At 36.6% G+C, this 26,161-nt stretch overlaps 1 protein-coding gene across 1 annotated transcript in view; it reads right to left on the bottom strand.

Moving 5' to 3' along the window:
• The window catches only part of LOC100595728 (ovostatin homolog 2-like), a 57,870-nt gene extending 31,921 nt beyond the window's left edge, over positions 1 to 25,949 (bottom strand). Inside the window, 8 exon segments of the mRNA XM_030804334.1 lie at positions 4,319 to 4,436; positions 8,423 to 8,507; positions 9,322 to 9,490; positions 11,943 to 11,963; positions 12,418 to 12,470; positions 13,778 to 13,934; positions 14,470 to 14,619; positions 25,878 to 25,949. Coding sequence (XP_030660194.1) covers positions 4,319 to 4,436; positions 8,423 to 8,507; positions 9,322 to 9,490; positions 11,943 to 11,963; positions 12,418 to 12,470; positions 13,778 to 13,934; positions 14,470 to 14,619; positions 25,878 to 25,949 — 825 coding nt within the window.
• Positions 25,950 to 26,161: the final 212 nt, after the last annotated feature.

Below are 26,161 nucleotides of genomic sequence, written 5' to 3'. Positions count from 1 at the left end.
TTTTTTTTAAGTGTCTTTTAAAAATATGTTTTTTGCACAAATATATTACCATCCCCACCCCGTGCCATGGCTCTACCTCATAAACTTGTCAAAATGGCCAAAGAATTAAAAGAGGAGAAGGAGGACGCGAATATTTACCTCAGCATTTTATTTTATTTTTATTTTTATTTTTTTGAGAAGGAATCTCACTCTGTCGCCCAGGCTGGAGTGCAGCGGCGCAATCTCGGCTCAGTGCAAGCTCCGCCTCTCGGGTTCCCGCCATTCTCCTGCCTCAGCCTTTCCACGTAGCTGGGACTACAGGCGCCCGCCACCACGCCCGGCTAATTTTTTGTATTTTTAGTAGAGACGGGGTTTCACCGTGGTCTCGATCTCCTGGCCTCGTGATCCGCCCGCCTCGGCCTCCCAGAGTGCTGGGATTACAAGCGTGAGCCACCGCGCCCGGCCTACATCAGCATTTTAAATAAGGTAAGGAGGTAATCTGTATTTTACAGATTTCTAGGAAATTCTCCTGGAAAGATTGTAGATGGGAAAGATGAAAGGATGGAAATGAAGCTGAATGGTATTGCGAAAGGAAAGTAAATCTCAGGACCCCAATATCCCTAAGCTAAAGGGAAAGGGCAAGCTGGGAATGGCTGGGCAAATCTGTCTCCCATTTTATTCCCAAATAAGGCAGCTACAAAGATAAAAACACATACCTCCCGCACGATTTGCCCATAAGGAAATTCCTTGTGGGCCTTAAGAACTTTTCTCTAAAACAGTTCTTTGGAAATTCACCCTGGCAATATAAATTCATAGCTTATCTTTACAGGCGTGGGACAAAGGACAGACTCAGTCATCCCTCTGCTTACCTGAGACAAATGCATATCTGATTTATCTGATTGCTTCCTCTGCCTAATAGTTTATGTAAAAATGCAGATTTACTGAGCCAGACTAAGGCATAAGTGACTATTCCTCTATCCTCCTCTCACATGTAATTTGTGTATTCAGTGAAAGGCTGATCAAAGACAAAGACTTATTTATTTATTTATTTATTTTTGAGATAGAGTCTTGCTCTGTCACTCGGGCTGGGGTGAAATAGTGCAATCTTGACTCACTGCAACCTCCGCCTCCCAGGTTCAAGCGATTCTCCTGCATCAGTCTCTCGACTGATGGGATTACAGGCACCTGCCACCACGCCCAGCTGATTTTTGTATTTTTAGTAGAGGTGGGTTTCTACATGTTGGTCAGGCTGGTCTCGATCTCCTGACCTCACGTGATCCGCCCGCCTTGGCCTCCCAAAGTGCTGGGATTACAGCCATGGACCACTGCGCCCGGCCTCAAAGACTTATTCTTTATGCAACTGTTTGTCTCTTATCTACCTATGACCTGGAAACCCCCTTACTTTGGATTGTCCTGCCTTTCCGGACCGAACCAATGTACATCTTACACTTTGTTGATGTCTCACATCTCCCTGAAATATATAAAAGCAAGCTGTACCCCAACCACCTTGGGTACATGTTGGTAGGACCTCTTGAGGCCATCATGGGCACATCCTTAACCTTGGCAAAATAAGCTTTCCAAATTGATTGAGATCTGTCTCAGATACTTTTGGTTCACAGTGTTTTAAGAGGAAGAAATTATAATCATCTAGAAAGGAACTAAAACAGATGGAACAGAAGTGCTCAGCAAATGTGTAACAACAAAACAAACACTTTTTAAGGTAAATTGCTTATTTAAAATAACAAAAAAGTCTATAGTTAATCTATCATCAGTAATGTCAATAATTAGAGGAATATAAATTTAGTTATATTTTACAACGCAGTGTTTATTCCAGATTTAAAATGTTATAAGGATATATCAGTTTATTTGATACTCAAAACTATCACATGAGCTAGGTACTGTTACTATCTTATTATATAGATGAATAAACTAAAATAGGTACATCATGTAACCTGTCCAAGATCTCACAGCTAAGAGATGGTGGCGCTAAGTAGCTGCTCTGGCTCCAGAGTATGTGCTTCTCAATCTTAAATTAACAGCTATTACATCAACAACAAAAGCAATTTTACTTTGTCTAATTATAATATAGTCAAATTAAAATGAAATAATAGAAAGTGATCAGAAGAATCTTAATTATTTCGAAAATAAGAGAAAAGCCTTTTTTCAGGAATCCTTGAATCAAAGAGAATATATAAAGTAAACCAATAAGAATCCAGATATTAGAGTAATGAAAAAATGCTTTGCATCAAAATTAATGGTGTTCGGCTGTAGTTAAGAAGAAATGTAAAACATTGAATGTGCTTATTACTGAAAGAAACAGCTAATATATTTTTTAAACCCCAACAAAATCAACTACAATATTAGAAAAAAGAATTAATAAGATGAAAGAGAAAATAAATTATTTAGGAACACAAAATAAGAAAGAAAATAGTAAAAATAAGAACCAATAAAATAGACGAAACTTTTGTGGCCATGATTTAGAACAAAGAGTGAGAGAGAACAAAATTGTGAGATAGGTGCTAACACAACACAGCCCACATCTGGAAGAAAAATTCCCATTTTAGAACATCATTGGAAATGAACTTTATGTCTATTAGAAAATTGTAAACAATCTTAAGAGCATGCTTAGATAGCCACATGTACAACACAGGGGCCGGTGAGATTTTTTTTCTAAGGCTGGAAACCCAGGAACATAAGGAAGGTGGGTATGTCAAAAATACGACAAAGTAAATGAGTTGGCTGTTTAAATAACAGGCTTGAAAAAAAAAAATGCTTGGAGGATGGAAGGCAGTACTTACAATGAAAGTTTCCATTTCACATGAACAGAAAAACATGGGTAATTAAGAGTTCTCAAATCCAAATTGATAACAAAAATATGAAAAGTTGCTCAAACTAAATAGAAATTAGATAGCACAAGTTAAAACAAGCTCAATTTGTGTCTGTCAAAATGACAAAAACTGTTAAAACTTCTAAATATATTGCTGAAAGTAATTTGGAAAATATAGTATTCTCATGTATTTCTGACAGGAATTTGAATGCCTAAAAACTTTTAGGAGAGCAATATGCTAATATTTATTAAAATTAAAATTATCTGTCTATGAACATTATCTATATTTCCTTTGACTCAGGAAACTCACTCTAAGAAATGTATTTCAAGTAAATAAAACCTCTCACATATAAAGATAGTTCCACCAGACAGAATTTTTTTTTTTTTTTTTCTGAGGCGGGTCTTGCTCTGTTGCCCAGGCTGGAGTATAGTGGTATGAACACAATTCACTGCAGCCTTGACTTCCTGGGCTCCAGTGATTCTCTTGCCTCAGCCTCCCTGTAGCTGGGACCACAGATGTGCACCACTATGCCTGGCTAATTTTTGTAGAGAAGGGGCTCACTATGTTGCCCAGGCTGGTTTCGATCTCCTGGAGTCAAATGATCCTCCCACCTCGGCCTTCCAACATGCTCAGATTAGAGGTGTGAGCCACTGCTCCTAGCCTCTACCAGATTGTTTATTGGTATTTTTTTCACATAGGGGAAAAGATAAACCATTTGCTGAGGGAACACCCATCATTGTATAAAACAGTTGACTGAACTCTATCAGAACCACCCAATGGAAGAATGTACTGCTGACGTGGAAAAATTCCATCCTACTTTTCTTTGCCTGCATTTCCTATGTAAAGGTAGGATTCTGCTTGTCTTTGTCAATTACTGATAAGTACCTAGAGGATGTTCACTAAATTTGATGAGTAACTTTAGGACAATTGGACTTAAAATATGAACTATGTGGTGTACACAAGCTTCACTTTGGAGAGTCAAAAGACAATTTCAAAGAGATAGGAAGAGTTGTTCACTTAAGGCTAGGATGCTGCAGATAGAGCAAATGATGACTTCACAGATGAACTGCAAGTCTAAAGTAATACAGTGGGGGTACTCTGAACTGCAGTTGATTGCAAATAAGCTGTTTCCACTAAAAAAAAAAAAAAAAAAATCCAGGTGGCATGGAGAGTAATATCACAGACTCATTTAAAGGATGATTAACGATTCTCCAAAGGAAATCAGGAAGGCTACCTAGGCAATGTATAAAACAACAAAGTCCACGATACCTTTCATATTCTAAAAATCCCATGAATCTATAGGTGGATAACAATTTACATGGTCTATGGAATAAAAGACTGCTTTAAGCACTGTATTTTCTTCTCTTTCTTCACTTTATTTAGCTGCAAACTCCATTATCAATAAAATGAAAATAGTATTGTTAAGCTCCCCTTATAAATGAAATCAAAGAAAGAATAAGAATGAAAAATGAGTGAGAACTTTTTTTTGGAGTAAAGATCACAGTCTGTACCTGTGCAATAAATTGCTCACATATTTCATTGTCATTTTTCTCACAATTGCTTGAAGAAAAATACTCTCTGCACACCTGGATTTGGGTTTTCCCTTGCACAGGTTGGCCAAAGGTGTACCTAATGGGGGAAGGTGGAGTTATGATTACAGATAAGCAATATCATAGCAATATTTTATGACCTTCTTCAGAAATTATATAGGAAGTCTCTAAACTATGGGTAACCCAGTCTAACCAAATTGAATTAGGAATTCTCACCTATTGGTGAGGGTTTAGGTTCCCCACAGAATTCAGGTTAAACTGCGCATTTGATCTCAGGAGGATTTGGCTGCCTTTAAAAAATCAAATTCTGGGTAAGGCAGAATCTAAAATAATCTAAAATCCCATTGAATATGATTTAATGCTTAAATTGAGTTTTTTAAAAATATATTTTAATCTGATAGAAACATCATAACATTGTAGCACTTTCCCTTTTATCAGAAAAATATGTATGTATATAAAACTTGGATGATTCAGGATCTTGAAACATTTCCAGATCAATATTTTAAACACGAGTTTTTATTTACCACTCAATAAATATAAAGGCTATGGGGCTGGCATGAACTGGTTATGCTTTGACCAAAAATATAATACCTTACAGGGTGGGTTTGAGTATCTCATTTTCTCCTAAAACACAAAACTACAACACAAGATTTGTAAAGGTTCAACCAAAGGCAAATCCAGTCAATTGGAGTTTTTTGTTTTGTTAATAGACAACAAGTGTAAAACTAGCATATAATAAAAGTGAATATTATTTTCACAGATTATAATACTTTTTTCTAATTGTTGGACACTGATATATATCATTTATCTTTCCCAGTGACCCTGATTTGTAAAAGGAGGTCAAGTAACTTACTTCTCCACATTGCAATTGATGAAACTAAAATTCAAACTCAGATCTGCCTCACTCCATAGCCTGTGCCCTTTTCTTTCCACTCACCTTTTTCTATTTCTATTTAAAAATTCCTAACACTTCTGAGATTCTGAGTCAATTCATACCAATAAAATCATCTGTCAGGTTTCATGATTATATAAGGGCCAGACTTAGATCTCGCCACACATATCATACCTGAACATTTCTTCTTATTTCTACTTAATGTCTTTTATTTATAAAATAAAACTCCTATTGTAGTAGTATCTGTAAGCTAACATATGTCCATAAGACATGTAGCTTAAATTTTTAAAACAAGACAGAATAAACATTCTCCCTTTGTTTGTGATTTGAAAAGCTTTCCGTGAATGCTAATGCAGTGTATTAAAATCTCTTTGTCTACAGGTAAATTTTCTTCCCTCTTAAAAGCCTAAGTCATCTCTGACTTTGTTTGCTAAAATAATCCAATTTTTTCTTGTTTTCTCTAGCCATTCCAAGCTAAATCCCAGAAAAGACTAAAGAAACACAGGCACCGTATCATACAATTTGAGACACAGTATACAATTAATGTGAACCCTTTATAAACTGCTCTCACAATCTGCCCAGAAATCACTTTGTAGCAAGCACAGCTCCAGTCTAGCTGCCTGGCCTCCTGGCAGGATATTATTATTGCTGATACTGATTTCCTCCTTAATGTAACTCTATCCAGAATACAATATCAAAGAAATTTCAGGAAATCAGGATCATGGATTGTAACCTGACATACTGCTAAGGAACCACCAGTTCCATGTTAGCATGTGATTTGCAAGTCTTTTCCAAAGGCCATGCTTGAGAAACATTTTTGCTCTTCCAATATGTTGTAGTTTTTTTTTTAGCATACTATTGTGCAGATAAATAAATGAGATGTTAATGCCACTGAAAGCTCTGGCTTTGTGTTTGGCTTTTCTAGTGAAACCTGTTTAGGATTCTGGATTTCTTCCAGCTTATATTTATCACCTCATCATTTTTAACATCAATGATCTACACAGTCTCTCAGCTATTATGTATATTAAATTCTGGTATTTTCAACTACTCTTCATTAAAACTTAGAAAAAAATTATAATCATTTCCTAAAGTCAAAAGAAGATTTGAAATGCCACTGAAAAAAAAAAAAGGCTGAAAACTGGTTTGCAAGATTCTCTGGGGCATCAAAGGCATCTTAAGAACCACCCTTGCATGTTCATTAGACAGCCCTTTAATCAATGTATCTTTAATAGACTGCTGAAAATACTCAAAGGCAAGTAATTTTCAGGTCATAAATTAAACAAAGTGTTTTACAAATATGGCAAATATTAATATTGTTAACTGTTTTTATAAAATATATGACAGTTATTGATTAGGAGAGTAGCTTTGAAGCTGAAAAACCCAGGTCTAAATCCTAGTTCTGCCATCAACAAGCTCCATTACTGTTGATAAGTTATTTTAATTCTCTGTGTCTTATTATCTTTCTTTATAAAATAGAGATGACAATAGCTCCTATCTCATAGCACTGTGTTAATAATATATGCAGAGCTTAACAAACTAGTTGACATTCAAAAAAAATTTTTTTTCTTTTTTTTTTTTTTTTCTGAGACAGAGTTTCACTCAGTCGCCCAGGCTGGAGTGAGGTGGCATGATCTCGGCTCACTGCAACCTCCACCTCCTGGGTGCAAGCAATTCTCCTGCCTCAGCCTCCCGAGTAGCTGGGATTACAGTTGCCTGCCACCATGCCCATCTAATTTTTTGTATTTTTAGTAGAGATGCGGTTTCACTATGTTGGCCAGGCTGGTCTCCACCTCCTGACCTCAGGTGATCCCCCCACCTTGGCCTCCCAAAATGCTGGCATTACAGGTGTGAGCCACCATGCCTGGCCAATTATTTATAAATTATTTTTAGAAATTTGAGCAAAGGCACTAAAAAAGAAAAAAAAACATTAAAAATGATTTTCCAAAAACAAAATACAAATTTCTGAAATCATGTAGAATTTTTTTTTACATTAAGAGAATTCAAATAATTCAGATTAACTTGATAAGATGCCTTACCTTCACTTTGCCATTTCAATAGCTCATATTCTAATTTTAATGAAAATATGCCATGATAGTAAAGATTCAATGAGACAGTTTCACACCAGCTGCTAGAATTCTACACTGGCACAACATGTTTAGTGAGGAGCATGGCAATCAGAAGACTAAAAGAATGTTACATATTTTGTCTTGGTAATTCCTTTTCTGGAAATCTTTTTTTATTTTATTTTATTATTATTATACTTTAAGTTGTAGGGTACATGTGCACAATGTGCGGGTTTGTTACATATGTATACATGTGCCACGTTGGTGTGCTGCACCCATTAACTCATCATTTACATTAGGTATATCTCCTAATGCTATCCCTCCCCCCTCCCCCCACCCCACAACAATCCCCGGAGTGTGATGTTCCCCTTCCTGTGTCCATGAGTTCTCATTGTTCAATTCCCACCTATGAGTGAGAACATGCAGTGTTTGGCTTTTTGTCCTTGCCATAGTTTACTGAGAATGATGATTTCCAGTTTCATCCATGTCCCTACAAAGGACATGAACTCATCATTTTTTATGGCTGCATAGTATTCCATGGTGTATATGTGCCACATTTTCTTAATCCAGCCTATCGTTGTTGGACATTTGGAAATCTTTCTTAAGTAAACAGTTTTTCATTCAAAAGCTACCTATTATATGTTATACACAAAGACATATACTGCAAAATTGTTAATTGCCAGGAAAACAAAATGAAACAGCCGACATATTATATAATAAAATAATTAAATTTGGTATAGTCACATAAAAATATGTTTGTGCAGCAGAAAATTGGAATTAATGAAAAGATTGGCATAATATGAAGGCATGTTTTCTTAATTATTATAAATAGAAAAGTATGATTGCAGTCATGGAAAATATTCATTAAAATTAGAGGAAACTTACAATGTTAGTGACATTACAATGTTAATGGCAGTTGGTCAAATTAATAATAGTTATGTCTTGTGTTTTTCTCTATATTTTTCAAATATTCTACAATGAGGAGTCATTGCTTCTCATAACATTAATGCAAGCATATGAATAATTAACATTTCATGGTTAATCTCACTTCTCATTCTCTCTGAGCTTTGTGTTTTCTTGTGATGGTAAATCTCCTGAATAAATACTCACTTAGCACATACATCCACTTGGAATTCATCATCTGAAATAGTTACTGTTTGTGGTGCATTGACCGTAACTTCAAACTTGGGCAGCACTGGAAACAAAGAGAAATATACGTTAGCCTGCCCAATCACAGGCAAGCAAACCTTATTGCGATTGTGTGGCTTACTATGATTCCTTGTACCCTCCATCTGTATGAGCTATGTATCATTTCTCCAAATTGTGTGACACCATTCTACATGGTGGTGTCTCACTAATGATTAATTCTTCCTCTTTCTTTTCTTTTCCCTATCCTCAGAAATTCACATTTTGTTTCTTTTTGTTTGTTTGTTTGAGATGGAGTCTCACTCTGTTGCCCAGCCTGGAGTGCAGTGGTGCAATCTTGGCTCACTGCACCCTCTGCCTACAGGGTTCAAGCCATTCTCCTGCCTCAGCCTCCCGAGTAGCTGGGATTACAGGCATGCACGACCACGCTGGGCTAATTTTTGTATTTTTAGTAGAGACTGGGTTTCACCATGTTGGTCAGGCTGGTCTCAAACTCCTGACCTCATGATCCACCCACCTCAGTCTCTCAAAGTGCTGGGATTACAGGCGTGAGCTACCACACCCAGCCTCACATTTTCTTTCTATTGCAATCTCTTAGATCTCTCCTAGAAGATTGTGGGGATTCTAGAAAAAATGTATATTTTCTAGGGGGAAAAAGAAAGCAGGAATCAGAATAAGGATACTGGGGAAGGAGTGAGGAGCAGCAAAGTGCTGATGACGAAGCCAACCAGGTCAAGGAAGGGAGATAAAGAAAAACAGTTCTAGCTTCACCTACTCCTGCCTAAGTCTAACATAAATGTTGTGTTGATCCATCCTTTGAACTCTTCATCTACATAGGACAGCTGCAAATAGCAACTGGTTACCATATCTTTTAACAGCAAATTGGTGTGCCACTGTCTTCCCTGAGTTTCTTTTCACAACAATCCAGTAATCTCCAAACATTGGTTCTGAAATCAATTGGAACGAGAGTTGGGTAATATTTCGGAAAGAAGTCACATTTTGCCATTGAAAAATCCGATTGTTTTGAGGATCCTAGAAAATAATGAAAAAAATATAAAGAATCAGAATTTGTATGAGAGTATTACCCTTTGCTGCTATATTTTGGATAGTTTCTAGAGTTACTGGAAGTAAAGAAAATGCAACCATTTTATTGCACTAATTATCTCAAATTGTAGAAACAACATAACTTCCTCAATGCATTCAATTCCAATCTTAACGTGTATCTCACTTAAACCCAAAATGGCTAAAAAAAAATTGTATGTAATGCTTTTGCTTTTGATCTTTCTAAACCAGAGTTCCATAGTTAAAGAATTAAAAACTTATTTTGCTTGCTTCAAAGTGGTGCTGTCCAAAGCGATGGACTCACACCAACAGGGCCACAAACAGACACTTATGCTAACAAATGCTTATAAAAATTGCCACGGGTTTTTATTTAGTCTCTACATAAGTCGGTCATGAATTGCACACTTTGCATGCAACAGCTGCTAAGTGGAAGTTGTATGACAAGAAAGGATTGATGATGCCAATATAAATAAATTTATTAACTTATTTATTAATAAATAATATTATTTATGTATTATTTAATATTTATTAATAAATAATAAACAAATAAAGTTAATTGATATCATTCAGCTGTGATTAAAGAAATCCTGACTAAAAATGTCTCTATAGAAAGACAAAAACAATGGCCGGGCACGGTGGCTCAAGCCTGTAATTCCAGCACTTTCGGAGGCCAAGGTGGGCGGATCACAAGGTCAGGAGATTGAGACCATCCTGGCTAACGTGGTTAAACCCCATCTCTACTAAAAATACAAAAAATTAGTCGGGTGTGGTGGCAGGCACCTGTAGTCCCAGCTGCTTGGGAGGCTGAGGCAGGAGAATGGTGCGAACCCTGGAGGCAGAGCTTGCAGTGAGCCGAGATCGTGCCACTGCACTCCAGTCTGGATGACAGAGCGAGACTCCATCTCAAAAAAAAAAAAAAAGACAAAAACATACTTCACTACTCACTACATTTTTTTTTTCTTTCCTCTACTATAAAGTCTAGAAAGCTAGGGGTCAGGCACAGTGGCTCATGTCGATGGTCCCAGCAGTTTGGGAGGCGGAGGTTGGAGGATTGCTGGAGCCCAGGAGTTCATGACCAGCCTGGGCAACAAAGTGAGAACATGTCTATACAAAAAAATTAGTAAGACGTGGTAGCTATTATTTTTTTCCTGTGTAGTTCTGGTCCCAGCTACACAACAGGCTGAGGCGGGAGGATTGCTTGAGCTCAGGAGGGTGAGACTGCAGTGAGCTGTGTTCACATGATTGCACTCCAGCCTACACGACAGAGCAAGACCTTGTCTCAAAAAGAAAAATAAAATATAAAAAAAGTCTTAAGGCTGAATTAATATCTTAGACTTCCTTTCAGTTAGAGTTATACAAGTGACAAAGTGTTGGTTAATTAAGCGTAAGGGGAAGTCACTGGTGAGAAATTCTCTCCAAAAGAATCAGGCCTAGCTGACAGTGAAAATAAAACAACACATTGAGGGTAGCAGAGAGGTTAAGCAGAATAAGCTTGGATCCTTGGCAGTACTGTGTTGTTGCCAAGTGCCTACACTCAGACTTAGTGGTTTGTGAAAACAACGAATCTTTATTCATGTAAGTCAACTTTAGTTAAGCTTCCTGTTACTTTCAATGGAATGCAATGTTAGCTGAATCAGGATGTGATGAAAATACTATTTATAGATTACTGATAATGCAGACAACATGAAAATGACTGACATGATGATTATTCTACTATAAAGATGAGCTTAGAGTACGATACACCTCTATAACAAAGTCAAAGCCATCTAAATTATACAAAGACTACTTGATGCACATATTTACATACATAATTACTAGTGCTGAGCCTGGATCTCAGTGTACCCATCTTCAGACATAGCTAGTAATACTGGTGCACGTTATATGTATGGATTAAAATATATATGTTGGAGTTGGTTGATACAATTTATTTACTGATAAGCATACGACTTCAAATAAGTTTGAAGGCCCCACTATTCTAGAGACTAGAACAGTTAGGAAGAGCCTCCTTTAATTATTTTCTGAAAACAGAGTCAGTTTTATAATAATATCACCTTCTAGCATATTTCAAAATTTTTAGATGTTTGTGTTTTCTATTTCCTTAAAACAAGAAGTGGCTAAATTAAGATTGAGAATGGTCAGCAGCCAAAATTAAGCAATTTCAGGCACGGACATCGCTTAGAAAAAGCTCAATGCTTTATTCTCCATAAAAATCAAGATGATGCATTTGCCACACTGCTTACACTAAAACCAACAGTACTTGATTTAGACCTTCATCTGATGCCTTGCATTGTGTATGCACACAAAGTCGTCACTTCCCCTTATTTTAGTCATCTTAATTTTTAATTATGAATTATAAAAACCAAAACACATAATCTTTATCTAAACATTTTAAAAGAATGAATGTAAAAAGCAGGTCTCTTACCTGAACTGTGATTAAAGGATACTGAAAGAGGAAAAAACAATACAAATTAATACTGTAATAGCACATTCTTTTTTTGCCAAATATTGCATTACAAAGATCTAAATAGGTCTTAATTTAGGTATTGAAACCTAGCCCTTACTTCCCCAGAGGACAACGTTTCTATGGCTAAAGATGACAAGAAAATCACAAGTGCGAAATAAATCCCAAATGTCTTCTGGGAAGTAGAAAGCAGGTTCCATACAACCTATGTTTACTTTACATAATGAAAAGGCCTAAAAGAGTATACATCAACTCACCACAAATGAAAGTTTTCCATTTAAACTTGAGGTTAGCATTGAAGCTATGCCCATAAAGTACCCTATGTTGGAACCTCATTTCCACACATATGGAAAGCTTCCTGAAGAAGCTTTATGTAGCAATGGATTTGTCTAACTTGTGTACATTTTATTGTGCCACTAGAAATTATTGAACTCACCAACTCTTCAACAGGCTTGAACTTGGTATCCAGGGTCACAATGCGAAACTGAACTAAAAGAGATAGAGAGAGAGAGAGAGAGAGAGGGGATGATTTTTTGTTGTTGTTGTTATTTTCCCTCTAGGTATGATTGCTTGTAAACAGAGAAACTAATTGCCTTGCAATCATGGAATACTACGCTCCCTTCTCCCCTGGCTCTGACTTGACCCTTTCAGATTGGGGTTCCAATGGGAAAGATCTCTTATTGCACATTGATAATTCCTCTGTTCAGGATGCTCTGCTGTGACCAAGAATGACACTAGCAGCTACTACCGGTGGGAACTTTTGCCCTTATAGCCCATAGAGAGATCTTCAGCACTGGTGACAGAATTAGTCATAGGAGGATAAATGTGAAATACATATGGCAGGAGATAAACATAATTTTCCTGAAAAAATGTGTTGACGTCAGCAAACATTAATTTTAGCAGAATTCTGAAAAACTATCTTAGCTAATTTTGTATACATAATTTTCATCATAGCATTTTAGTGAGTCCAAAAGAGAGAATATAATTTAGCAAAAATCTCACTGTAAGAATTCTGATTTTAGTTGTATTTATTTTCAGTAAATGATATATAACAATAACCAGAATTAAATGTAGAGAGGTTTTCTTCCAACTCTTTAATTTTACAAATGAGAAAACTAAGTCCTACATAACAGAATTTACTTGGCAAAAGCCAATCATTTATTAACAGATCCAAGACCAAAACTAAACCCTCTGAATCTTGGTTTGGTGTTCTTTCTGCTACCTTCTACTTACAACAACAATAAGGAAAATAGAAGGGCTTTACCTAGGTTATCAGATTCGTGATTACGTCTACTAGAATGAATAACAGTGATAATAATATTAGTTAGGGGTCTTTACTGAATGTTAGGCACTATTTTACATTAACTATCTTATTTTACTCTCACAATATTTCTACAAGTGAAACACTTTTATTTCCATTTTGCAGGTGAAATAATTGAGCCTAAAATAGAGAGTTAATTAGCTTGCCCAATTGGTAAGTTATGGAGCAACGATTCAAACCAAACAATTGTCCTCCAAATCCTACACTTGTAACCATTACATTACATAGGCCTATCACTAGAATTTGTAAGCACTGAAAGTGGTATTGAAAATTTTATGAAGCAAAGCATTCAATTACTGGTGTTGGAGGGTACTCTTTCATAACTGACCTAGGCAACCAATAAGAATTCCAGAAATTCACAATTCCATGATGTTAAGAATCAATTTCAGACTAAAATTCATGTTTGAATTGCTCTCAATTTGGAGAATGCATTTCTGAAGCCAACGATACTAAGGAAACACAAATATTTACTTACCACTCTCTCCCGATTTATAGATGGGTTTATCTGTCTGTATAAAGGTTACCTTCTCCTCTGAAATGACTGCTACAGATCTTCTCTCAGAGATTTGATGAGTATCTCCCTTAGCCAGCAAGGTAATAAAAGCCAACTGTTCAGATGACTTCTGAGAGACCTTTTTATGTGGAAGAGCAGAGAATGAAAAAATGATTTTTTGATGTTAAGATGGTGAACAATGTCTTAATTTGGTTTCTTAGAATAAGAGAGAGTTGGAAATCTATGTTTTCCTAATGAGAGACAGTGATCCCCTGTTATAATTCCTTTATTTAGCATGAGGACACTTTCTAAGAAGCTTGTTTTTTATATCTTCTTGCCTTTTATTTATGGTTTTTTATTGCCCTGAGTCCTAACCCTTCTCTTCTTTACTTACATTCTCTTTCCTCAAACTGTGGACCAATTTTACTATCTAAAAACATTTTTTACTATTACCTCATTATCTCTTTTTATAAGAGAAGAATGGCAGTGTTTCCCAAGTTTTGTTGCATGTGAAAATTTTCTGTATTTCTTGACTTCCAGGTATTCTCCAATGTTCTTCCCTAGCTTCTACAATTCATCCCAAACCAAGATTTGTTACCTCTCTAAAAATAATTTTTAAAAAATAATTTCGTCTTTCCATCTGAAGCCCCAAAATGTCAAATTCAATGCCTGACCTTGAAATCTGCGCAAGCATAGAAGTTATCTTCCTCCACAAACTGGTCAAAAATAGTGGTATTGGATCCATCATATTCTAAGATGACACTCAAGGATACAGATTCATTAAGTTTTAAGAGGTGGAGACAAGCTTTTCCTGTAGAATCACTCTGAATGACAGAGGAGACCCATAGGATATATTGCCTATGCAAAGAGAGTAACTGACACTGTAAACACATGTAGGAGAAATGGAGAACATCCACAGAAAGCATCTTTAGCTTATTGAATATTCCTGAAATATGTACAATTTTCATAGATCGTATTACAATAAACTTAGGCACAGAGAAGCATCTTAAGAAAAATATGTCAATTGTCTTTATACTTGCTTAAAATTTAGAGAGCAAACAAACCAGCACTCAGTCTCAGAAGCTGAAATGGTAAAAATGTAATTAAATTTGAACATGAAACTTATTTAATGAGGTCATTTTGCTAGTACTTTACTATAAATAGTGCAATATTTCCTTACGGTTCTGAAGCCACAACAGCAGTAACATGAAGCAAAAAGGTGCTCAGGAGAAAAGCAGCCACCATTTTATTCAGATGCCTGAGTAATAAAGACTTCAAGAGAAATTTTCTCACTGTCTCTTTCTCACTGTCATTAGAAATTAGCTACCTCAACTTTCCACTTTCCTTACTTCCTTCGGCTCTGCCTCTCCCTGTATATTGTTGCTTTTATAGTCATACACAATGGAAGATCAATTACTTTTTGGAGCAAGTACCATGGGATCCACCAATCACATTTAGATCACCTCTCCTGTTACTTCTCCGAAAGGTGTCACTGTATATGCAACTTCCTGCCTAAGTTCACTGGACCCTGTTCTGTTTTTAGAATCAGCAGCACAAGTTGTACAGGAAGAAAGAGAAGAACAAAGAAAATAGCTGTGTGACAGGAGTTCATTAGTTTATTTTAGTATCACACAGGGTTGACCGCAGTACTAAAAGCATTGCTACCTAGGAATTAGCACTTGGAAGAAAAATACCTCTCCGAAGAGCTATTACCATACCAATTCCCAAAAAGTAGATTTTCCAGGCTTCTGAGAGAAGTAGCATTACTGATTTTGCCAAAACATCAATACAAACAGATATTCGATATAAGCTTATTTTACAGATAATTGACACTGTTGTTACTCTTTTATAATTTCATAATACAAAATTCAGCATTAAAAATGTTGATCTATGTTTAACATTTAATGTGATTATCTTACTGAGGTTTTCTTACAATGTTCATTGTCCTTTTCTACCCTCAATATAATGAGAAAAAATAAAGAAAAGGTGAAACACACACACACACACACACACACACAATTTCTTGGCAAAAAAAAAAAAAAAGAAATTCTTTACCATTATTTTGATTGCAAAACATTTTTTACAAAGCACATGAACCATACCAAGGAAGCTAGGAAACTCTTGACAACATCTTTAGTGTGTTAATTCTCCCATTTGTGTTGTCTTACCCTTTTTTTTTTCTTAAAAACATTCCTTTCACTTTAAGTACTGATGGAGTTAATGCATATTGCTTAAAGAAGGTTACACTGGGTGAGGAAAGACAGAAACTGGATTTAATCTTTTGGAAATAGGCCTGAAACAGCAAACACAAAGGAAAGAACAACAAAACCAATTATAACCTAATAATTGAGCAGCAGTAATGGCACTAAAATGCAGGCAACCATGAGGTCTGGGGAAGGTGAGAACAGGGGTTCCTTGTTGACCATATTTCATGTTCCAGCACAGAATTGTAGTCATAAAAATTCTGACCATCTTATTCTCTCATTAGAGTTGAGACATTGCTCTCTTACTCATCCCCACTTAGGATTTTGTTTTCATATGTCTTTTCTCTAACCTGCATAGGACCCCAACTCTCTGAAAATCTGTGTTACAGAAGTTAGTCTTCAATTGCTAGCCTGCCCTGCCAACTATTGGAATATTTTCTTTCCATTGGAATATCAAACTGTTAGACTTCATTTTTGACCAAATCCTTCCCTCTGACAGCACATTAGAGTATTATTAGAGCCACTCTTCACACTCCTATCTCCATGCTTGTTAAGTAAATTGAGTCACTAGCTTCCAAAACAAATAAAACTCACCAGCTTTCACTCACCAGCATTCAAGACAAATAGAACAACAAGGCAAATTGTTTATAAATCAAAGCCACCAATTCTTCATCCCCAAGGCTGATAAATCTAAAGTAATAAAATTTCTCTAAAGTATTTTTATTTTTCAAATGTAAATTTTTTATGCTAAATAAATGACTTTATTGATCTTAAATTTAATAAAGGCAATTTACTGCTAACAGAAATATATGAAAAAAAGAAAAAAATAAGATAAAATGTTATTTTAATTATCTTGGGATAAATAATTATCTTGGGAACTAGCATGTTTTCATGGTAGGTCTCTCTTCAAATATGGAATACTCCTAAATAATTTTATTTGATTAACATGGTCTTCAGGTTAATGGACCCTTACCTCAGAAAATTCAGATATGATTCCAAGAGTATTTATTGAGTGCTTCTTATGTATCAGCAATAATGCTAGGTTCTAGGGATAACAAGATGAATAAGGTGATTCTCTAAAAAAAATTACCCCTTATTAGAGAAGGTAAGAAAGGAAGAAAAAAAAAAGAGGAAGGAAAGAAACAAAGAGGGAAGGAAGAGAGGAAAGGAGAGAAGTAGGAAAGGAGAGAGAGGAATAAAGGGAGAGTGAGGATGAAGGAAGGGAGGAAATACAGAAGTGGAGCCTTTGCTGAGTATTTAATATGTAGCAGTCAGTGTGCCATGTTAGTATTTACAGTATCTCATTTAATCCTCAGAAAACACAATTTGGAATTTATTTACCCTCACTTTATAGACAGGAAAAATACAGTATCAGAAAAAGTCACTGATTTCCATATGGTCACCCAGACATAAGTGGCTGGGAAAAATTTCTTTGAACAAACATAGATTAAACAAGATCAAAGAACGTCTCATATATAAGAATATAAAAGGACATGAATTAATGTGCTATGTCTTTATATAGGAGGTTTCCGCTGAGCAAAGACATATGGGAAACAGATATTACATCATCATCATTTGACAGATTCAATACTATTTAGGTTATTGGTGTTCACTTCTGTAGTAATGCCTCTATTTACTCATTTATTTAGTTCCTTTTTATTGAATACCTACTATCTGCCAGCATTATGCTAGATGATGGGCATGAAAAGGTGAAGGTAAGTTGTTGGAGTTATTCTATCAGGAAAGACAGAGATTAATTAATTGCACAGCTAATTATCTCATTATAATCATGGGAAGTGTTACAGAGGAGCCAACTATAAAGTGTCATGGGAATGCCTGTTGAGAAGAACTAAGTATTAGACCTTGTCCTGGTGATAAACAGATGAATAAGACCATTTCTTTTCCAAGAATAGTTCACCATCCACTCAGTGGGATATGTAACTATGAATTGCAATGTCAAGTGATACTAAGAGCATTCTACATTGGAACTATGAGCAATGCTTTACAGAATCTCATTAAAATTATAAATGAGAAAGTTGGAAAGAAATTAATAAGGAAGTAATGTTAGAATTGGAAATATTAACATGATTAGAAATTTTCCAGGTAGAGTAGAAACTGAAGAAATTGTTACTGGATTAATAGCTCTTTAAAGAAAATTGTAGAATTATAATCAAATATTGTGTGTTTTGAAAATAATAGTAGGTTCAGTTTTGCTGAAGAAAAGAGTGTGGTGTGAAGTAACAGTCATTCATTCATTGAGCCTATTGGAAGAGTTGTGGTTACCTTGTGAAAGGTCTTTTACTTGTGCTCAGGAGTTTGAATGTTATAGTGAAAAACTGTGGATATTATTATTCTTATACTCCATAGAGAACAGAAAAGAGTGAGAGTAGAGTAATGGTAGGAAAACCACATAAGAATTTGCTTATGGGCACAGTGGCTCATGCCTGTAATCCCAGCACTTTGGGAGGTTGAGGTGGGCAGATTGCTTGAGCTAGGAGTCTGAGACCAGCCTGGGCAACATGGAAAAACCCAATACTACAAAAAAGAAAAAATACAAAAATTAGCCAGGTGTGGTGCATGCACCTATAGTCTCAGCTACTCAGAAGGTTGAGGTAGGAGGATCGCTTTAGCCCAGGGTGTCAAGGCTGCCGTAAGCTGTGATAGTGTCACTGCACTCCAGCCTGGGTAACAGAGTAAGACCTTGTCTCAAAAAAATGAATGAATGAATAAATAAATAAAGTAAAAACATTAAAAAATAGAATTTGCTGCTGTGCTCAGTGGAGGCTGAGGTTGTAACCACCCAATGGGTTCACCTTGCCCGCTGCCTAGACAGAGCCGATTTATCAAGACAGAGGGATTGCAATGGAGAAAGTAATTCAGGCAGAGCCGGCTGTGTGGGAGACCAGAGTTTTATTATGACTCAAATCAGTCTCCCCGAGCATTTGAGGATCCGAGTTTTTAAAGATAATTTGGTGGGCAGGGGTTTGGGATGTGGGGAGTGTTGATTGGTCAGGTTGGAGATGGAATCATAGGTGGTGGAAGTTGGAATCACAGTGGGTGGAAGTGAGGTTTTCTTGCTGTATTCTGTTCCTGGGTGGGATGGCAGAACTGGTTGAGTCAGATTATCGGTCTGTGTGGTGTCAACTGATCCATCAAGTGCAGGGTCTGCAAAATATCTCAAGCACTGATCTCAGGTTTTACAATAATGATGTCGTTCCCAGGAGCAATTTGGGGAGGTTCAGACTCTTGGAGCCGGAGGCTGAATGACTCTAAACTGTAATTTCTAATCTTGTAGCTAATTTGTTAGTCCTGAAAAGGCAGACTGGTTCCCAGCCAGAAGGGGGTCTTTTCAGGAAAGGGCTGTTATTAATTTTGTTTCAGAGTCAAACCATGAACTGAATTCCTTCCCAAAGTTAGTTCAGTCTATGCCCAGGAATGAATAAAGACATCTTAAAAGTAGAAGCAGGATGGAGTCAGTTAGTTCTGATTTCTTTCACTGTCATAGTTTCCTCAGTTACAATTTTGCAAAGGCAGTTTCAGCCCCTTCCTTTGGGTTTCATAGCACCTTATTCTTAAGGTGTAGGCTATGAAGATGGGAAAAGACTGTCAATTACTCAATGAAGATAGCATGAGGCCATTTGAGTGTCTCCTTCCTCCTGCTGACAGGGGGCATAGTGCAGGTAGCAGTTGACCCTAAGGTGAGAGGAGTGGAACTGCATTGCTGCTGTCTGAGCTGTCTGAGTACTCATGCAGGCCAGGCTGGGGTTCCAAGGCTTTTATGACAAAGGTGGTAGTACTTTTATTTATTGTCTTAGTGCAGCATTTAAACAGACAGTGTACTATAAGGTAAATGATGAGTTTTAGGATAAGGAGTGCAATTTCCAGTTTTAAAAGTAAAGATTTGAAAGCATTAGTTTGGGGACTCATAATCCACAAAAAATTTATGATTTAGTCTAAATTGAAGAAAAATAAAAATAAAAACTCAAAAACAACTAACAAACTATAGTTTTTGGAATATAATTTTTCTCTCTCCGGTCCTTATTTATATTGAAAACAAATCATGGCAGGATTGATTTGTTTGCAAAATAAACTTTCATTTTATTATAGTTTGTCTGATTATTTGCATAAAACACAGCAAGAATAACTTTTTTTTTACATAGGTTTTTTTACATTGACTTTGATGAAACTCTGTTCCACAGGAATCTTTTTAAAGCCAAGCCCAGCCATGGGTTTGTACAGTCAAATATCTATGAGTTGGGAAAATTCCTCTCCTCTCGACATCCCTAGATAACTTGGGGCTTCTGGTCCTGTCAGAAAGTGACATTTTTTACTTACCACAGGTGAGAAATGCAGTACAGGTACTGTGTGGACAAAGTATGATGCAAGTTTTACCAATGGCTTTTATTGGCTTTATAAGTCAGGTTTAATTCCTTAAAGGAAAGCATGCCATTCCAGGTAAAGCTTTGGTAAAATAACCAGTTTTTCCAATTGTGTCCTGTTACAAAAGAAAACAGATTCTGATTGCACTTATGCAAATACCTGTATTGCCATAAATTATGAATACTCACAAATAGTTTTTAAATTCTGGAGAAATCAGGTAGCGATAAACACATATGCTCCAAATTTTGTTCATAGGAGTATGTGTTAATTGCTACAAGCTGTAAATAGCTTAAAAGAAGTTTTCTTGACTCTGAAAAACAAAGCAAAGGATCAGCAGCATTTTAAGCAAAGTTTAAAAGATACTTTAGACTTTTATTAGTTTAGTTCATGCAGTTAACTTCTGTTTGATATTTATGAACACTTCAACTCCCCATGAGTTCTAAAAGTTTTTTCCTTTATTTTAATGTCATAATCTCCAAAGTTATTAGAAACTTGCATTCAAGAGCACCTGTCAAAATTTTATAGCTGATTATAAAACCATCTTCTTTTTTTTTTTTTGAGACGGAGTCTCGCTCTGTTGCCCAGGCTGGAGTGCAGTGGCGCAATCTCGGCTCACTGCAAGCTCCGCCTCCCGGCTTCACGCCATTCTCCTGCCTCAGCCTCTCCGAGTAGCTGGGACTACAGGCACCCGCCACCACGCCCGGCTGATTTTTTTTTTGTATTTTTAGTAGAGACGGGGTTTCACCGTGGTCTCGATCTCCTGACCTCGTGATCCGCCTGCCTCGGCCTCCCAAAGTGCTGGGATTACAAGCGTGAGCCACCGCGCCCGGCCTATAAAACCATCTTCTAAAGAGGACCAAAAGAAGAAAACAATTGACTGGATGACAAAAATGTTTTCATCAAAACAGTTAAAGACGTAATTGACAAGGAAATTTGTTATTTCTTTGGTACACAATAATTCAAAACAACAATTATAATTATTATTGATGACATATACTGAAGCATATCAGAATTACAGGAATTTTATACAATTTTGCAACACATGCTAACAATAAATTTATATGAATATAACCTAAAGAAAGTTAAACACCGTTTTATATTTGACAATGTTTCCTGCATGATTTTAATACATTAAATAAGGTGAATATGTCTTTTAGACTTTAGGATATTAATTTTTTTCTTTATTTTAACTTAGAGCTTGATTTTGAAAGGTTTCTTAAATACCAAAGATTTAAAATACTGTATATTACAAAATAGAATCTTAAGTTACCATAAGTCATTCATTTAGCGAAAATGATAGCTTTACAAACTTTAAAAAGGAAAAGCCATTATTTTTACAGGAGACTCATCTTTCCAAACAAGACTCAATGAAGATAGCATGAGGCCAATTGAGTGTCTCCTTTCTCTCAGGAGGTTTCAGTGGGAGGATTGTTTAAGTCCAGGAGTTCAAGACCAGCTTGGGCAACATAACAAGAACTTGTCTCTACTAAAGGTACACAAAAAAATTAGCTGAGCATGGTGGTACAGTGCCTGTACTCCCAGCTACTCAGGAGACTGAGGCAGGAGAATCCCTTGAGCCTGGGAGGTCAAGGCTGCAGTGAGCCGTGATCATGCCACTACACTCCAGCCTGGGAAATAGAGTGAGATCCTGACTTAAAAGCAAAAATTTGCTCAAAGATTATCCTAGCTTACAGAAGTAAGGCCTTTACAATGGCAATATCTCTTTTTTTTTTCTTTTTTTTTTTTTTAAGCTTCATGCTCTACCTTGACAGGTTGAGTTCATGACTTATTGAAATTTGTACATACTGTGTGGATGAAATTTCTAGGTTTTGCAATTTGCTTAACTTGTTTATAGTAAGAGGTATAAGAGGTTTTGACATCTCAGGTTGTTTAGGGGTAGCTGGCTGATTTCTCAACTCAGGGTAGAACACTGTGTATCAAGATGAAAAGGAAATTAAAGACAAACTAGCTGGATTTTCTGGGGATACTGAAATGCAGGAGTCCAAGGTATAGGCCTCAAAAAACACAACTAACAATCTTCTACTGGCAAACATCTTGCATGTTAGGTCAACTGAATAACGAAGACTAACATAGGACATCAGATCATTAGATACATTCAGGAGTTATTTTTTAATTTTTTTTTTTTTAATTTTTATTATTATTTAAAAATAATTTTTTGTAGAGAGGGGCTGTCACTGTGTTGTCCAGGCTGGTCTGGGCCATCCTCCTTGGCCTCCCAAAGTGCTGAGATTGCAGGTGTGCACCACCATGCCTGGTTGGAGTTGTCTATGCAGCAAAGAGTGAGAACTTGCTGGATAGGGTCATATTAGAAAAGGTAGCACCATCATTTTGCTCAGTTGCTAATAAAGGCTTGTGTTTTCTCACACTTTACAAAAGTATTGGCAGCTCTCAATTCACAAATGTGCTAATACAAATATCTTCTGCACGGTCTGATTGCACACTATCTCCTCAGGCCACCCATTGTCCTAGAACCAAACATCTGGAGGATGGTACCTCCTGACATCTTGGTGGAAAGTGGCGGTGGTGGTGGTTAGGCGCTGACTCTTTTCTATCAACTCTTTTTTTCCTCCTAATTTTACCTCTTGTATTCTCTTTTTAACAATGCTGTTGATTTTTGTTCAGGCTTAATTCCACTTTGCAATTTAACTATTAACCCTCTACTTAAGAATTGCCCCCGTACATTTGACAGATTGAGGTGCAGGTCCAGACAGGGGTCACAGTGTAAAAAGAACAAAGGAGCCTTGTGGAAAAGAAATTATTCTAAGGGTGCTAGCATAGCCCTGGAAATGTCAGGCTCTGTCAACTCCATGTTTCTGCATATGTTGTCAGGGATCTAGAACTAGGAATACCATTTGACCCAGCCATCCCATTACTGGGTATACACCCAAAGGACTATAAATCATGCTGCTATAAAGACACATGCACACGTATGTTTGTTGCGGCACTATTCACAATAGCAAAGACTTGGAACCAACCCAAATGTCCAACAACAATAGACTGGATTAAGAAAATGTGGCACATATACACCATGGAATACTATGCAGCCATAAAAAATGATGAGTTCATGTCCTTTGTAGGGACATGGATGAAACTGGAAATCATCATTCTCAGTAAACTATCGCAAGGACAAAAAACCAAACACCGCATGTTCTCACTCATAGGTGGGAACGGAACAATGAGAACTCATGGACACAGGAAGGGGAACATCACACTCCGGGGACTGTTGTGGGGTTGGGGGAGGGGGGAGGGACAGCATTAGGAGATATACCTAATGCTAAATGACGAGTTAATGGGTGCAGCAAACCAACACGGCACATAGATACATATGTAACAAACCTGCACATTGTGCACATGTACCCTAAAACCTAAAGTATAATAATAATAATAATAAAAGAAATGTGTTGTAGACAGTGGGCAATATCTCTTCAAAAGACATATTTTCATTCCAATTCTTAGAACTTCAGGTTGTTTGGTATGGGGTTGATGGTATGGGGTGATGGTATGGGGTTGAAAAAGAGGGAGAGGGTGGGTTGTCACCAATGGTGAATGGTGTTAAAGTTAGAGAAGACAGGAAAGACAAAACAATATGTAAATGAAGTGATGATTAAAGTTTGGTATATATCACGTATGAGGTACTGCAGTACAACAAAGAGGTGATATCAAATTGAGGGTTGAAGTAAATCTCACACTCTGGAAAAGAGAGATTTAGCTATAGATTTGGGAATTGTTGTGATATATAGATAATATTTAATATTAAGGACATTGATAAAATTACACAGGAAAACCATTTATAATGGGAAAGAAGGTAGCTGATGATAGGAAAGACTGGTGAAGAGCTGACTACTCTGCTACTTGAGCTGAATGATAGCTACAGGCATGGGGCAATGTTGGTTAATTTCCTTAGTGCCACTGAGTTGAACGTAAGACAATGCCTTGAAAACTTGCTTTGACATTATATGCTTTACAAATTTTTAAACAACAGAAAACCATTTTGTTGATTTTCCCAGCTGCACAGTTAGTCATAGTACATTTTAAGTGTCAAAAATATAGAATCTATTTCAGTTCTTGAGAACATCCCAAACTTCTGGTTCACCTTTATGAAGTGTTTTCACCAACACTACAAATAAAAGTATTGCCCAAGTCCAGTAATGTGTAGGTAGTTAATTATGCTGGAATATAAATAAAACTGTTCCATTCTTGATGTTGCAATCCATTGAAAGGGAAATCACTTTTTCCTCATAAAGGAATAAGCTGCTTGACAAGTGAAATGGCTCCTCTTGATGTCAGATGTTTATCTCTAGCATCAAAGATTGATTGTCATAGTTGCCAAGAAATTTCTAGTTATATCACCCACCTGTGGATGAGTGATCAAAAAAGTAATGGGGGAGAGGCAAGTGGACAGTGAAGAGCCAGGTGAATATGTATGATGTGACTGGGTTTGCAGAGTCATATTTTTTCAACTCTGCAAAGTTCAACAGTGTCAAAGATATACTTTCATCCAAGGTATTTAGGATAAGTTTTTATCCTTTCATTTGCCTGAGAGTCTTCTAATCCTGAATAATATCACACTACTCGAGCAAACAGACTGTCAGACATGTAAATAAACAGACAAATATCAAACAGAGTCTTACTAAATGCTACCACCAATATGGTAGTTCAAACATCTTTAATTTTTTTTATGTTAATGAAATGCAGCATTTATCAGTTATATATATTGAGGTTACATAAGATTGGATTCAGGGGAAAATGGTTTCATTGTTAATAAATGCTTAAGAACCACTGATAATATAAATACGAGAACCTGGACTTGAAAAATGAAGACTTTGTTTCATACCCATAATCCACCAGGGCCTAGTTCAGTGACCTTGAGTAAATTACTTAAAAGTTTTGGTCTTCAGTTTAAATCTACGACACAAGAGAGAATTGTGTTAGCACTTTTTAAAATAAAGAAAACAAATAAAAATAACCTATATGAGTGATACCATTTGAATTTATGTCCCTGCCGGTTGCTGGGGGGTGGATTTCTCCTTTGCTGTTCTCATGATAGTGAGTGAGTTCTCATGAGACCTGGTTGTTTAAAAGTGTATAGCACCTTCCTCTTCACTCTCTTCCTCCTTTGGCCATGTAAGACATGCCTGCTTCCCTTTCCCCTTCCACCATGATTGTAAGTTTCTCTCAGGCCTCCCCAGCCTGTAGAACCATGAGTCAATTAATCCTCTTTTCTTTATAAATTACCCAGTCTCAGGTATGTCTTTATAGCCATGTGAGCATGGACTAATACAATGAGGATTAAGAATCTCAAGAGATATCTGAATATTTAAAAACAAGCTGGTTGGTGCAAAAAAAAGTCTAGTAGGTGACAAATGTGGAAAAATTATCTTTTTCTCAGATTTGTCTCAACTCATTTATCCCATCTCATTTGTCTCATATCAACACTCCCTTGCTCTTTCTTTACTTTAGCTAGTGACCCTACTTACCGTGATGCTCAGAAAAATATACAGGCCAGTATGGGCCAGTATAGGGAATTCATGAATACCCAAGGGTACCATTGTAAGGTGTATTCTGTGCCTACTCTTGAAGACCTTGAGGTTGACTTTCACTAGATGTGAACATATATGATGAGATTCTCACACCCAGCACTTGCCTGATCTCATCAGACATCTTTAATTCTACAACCGTTTTCTTTACTAGAAAACATAGTAAAAGCTGGAGGTGGTGTATGGATGAGGTGGCGGAAGAATGCCAAATAATGATTTAAAAA

Source organism: Nomascus leucogenys, chromosome 23 (genome assembly GCF_006542625.1).
Source record: "Nomascus leucogenys isolate Asia chromosome 23, Asia_NLE_v1, whole genome shotgun sequence".
NCBI classification, from domain to species: Eukaryota; Metazoa; Chordata; class Mammalia; order Primates; family Hylobatidae; genus Nomascus; species Nomascus leucogenys.
Note: the sequence above shows the minus strand (reverse complement) of the source record. Positions and strands in the feature narration are given on the sequence as shown.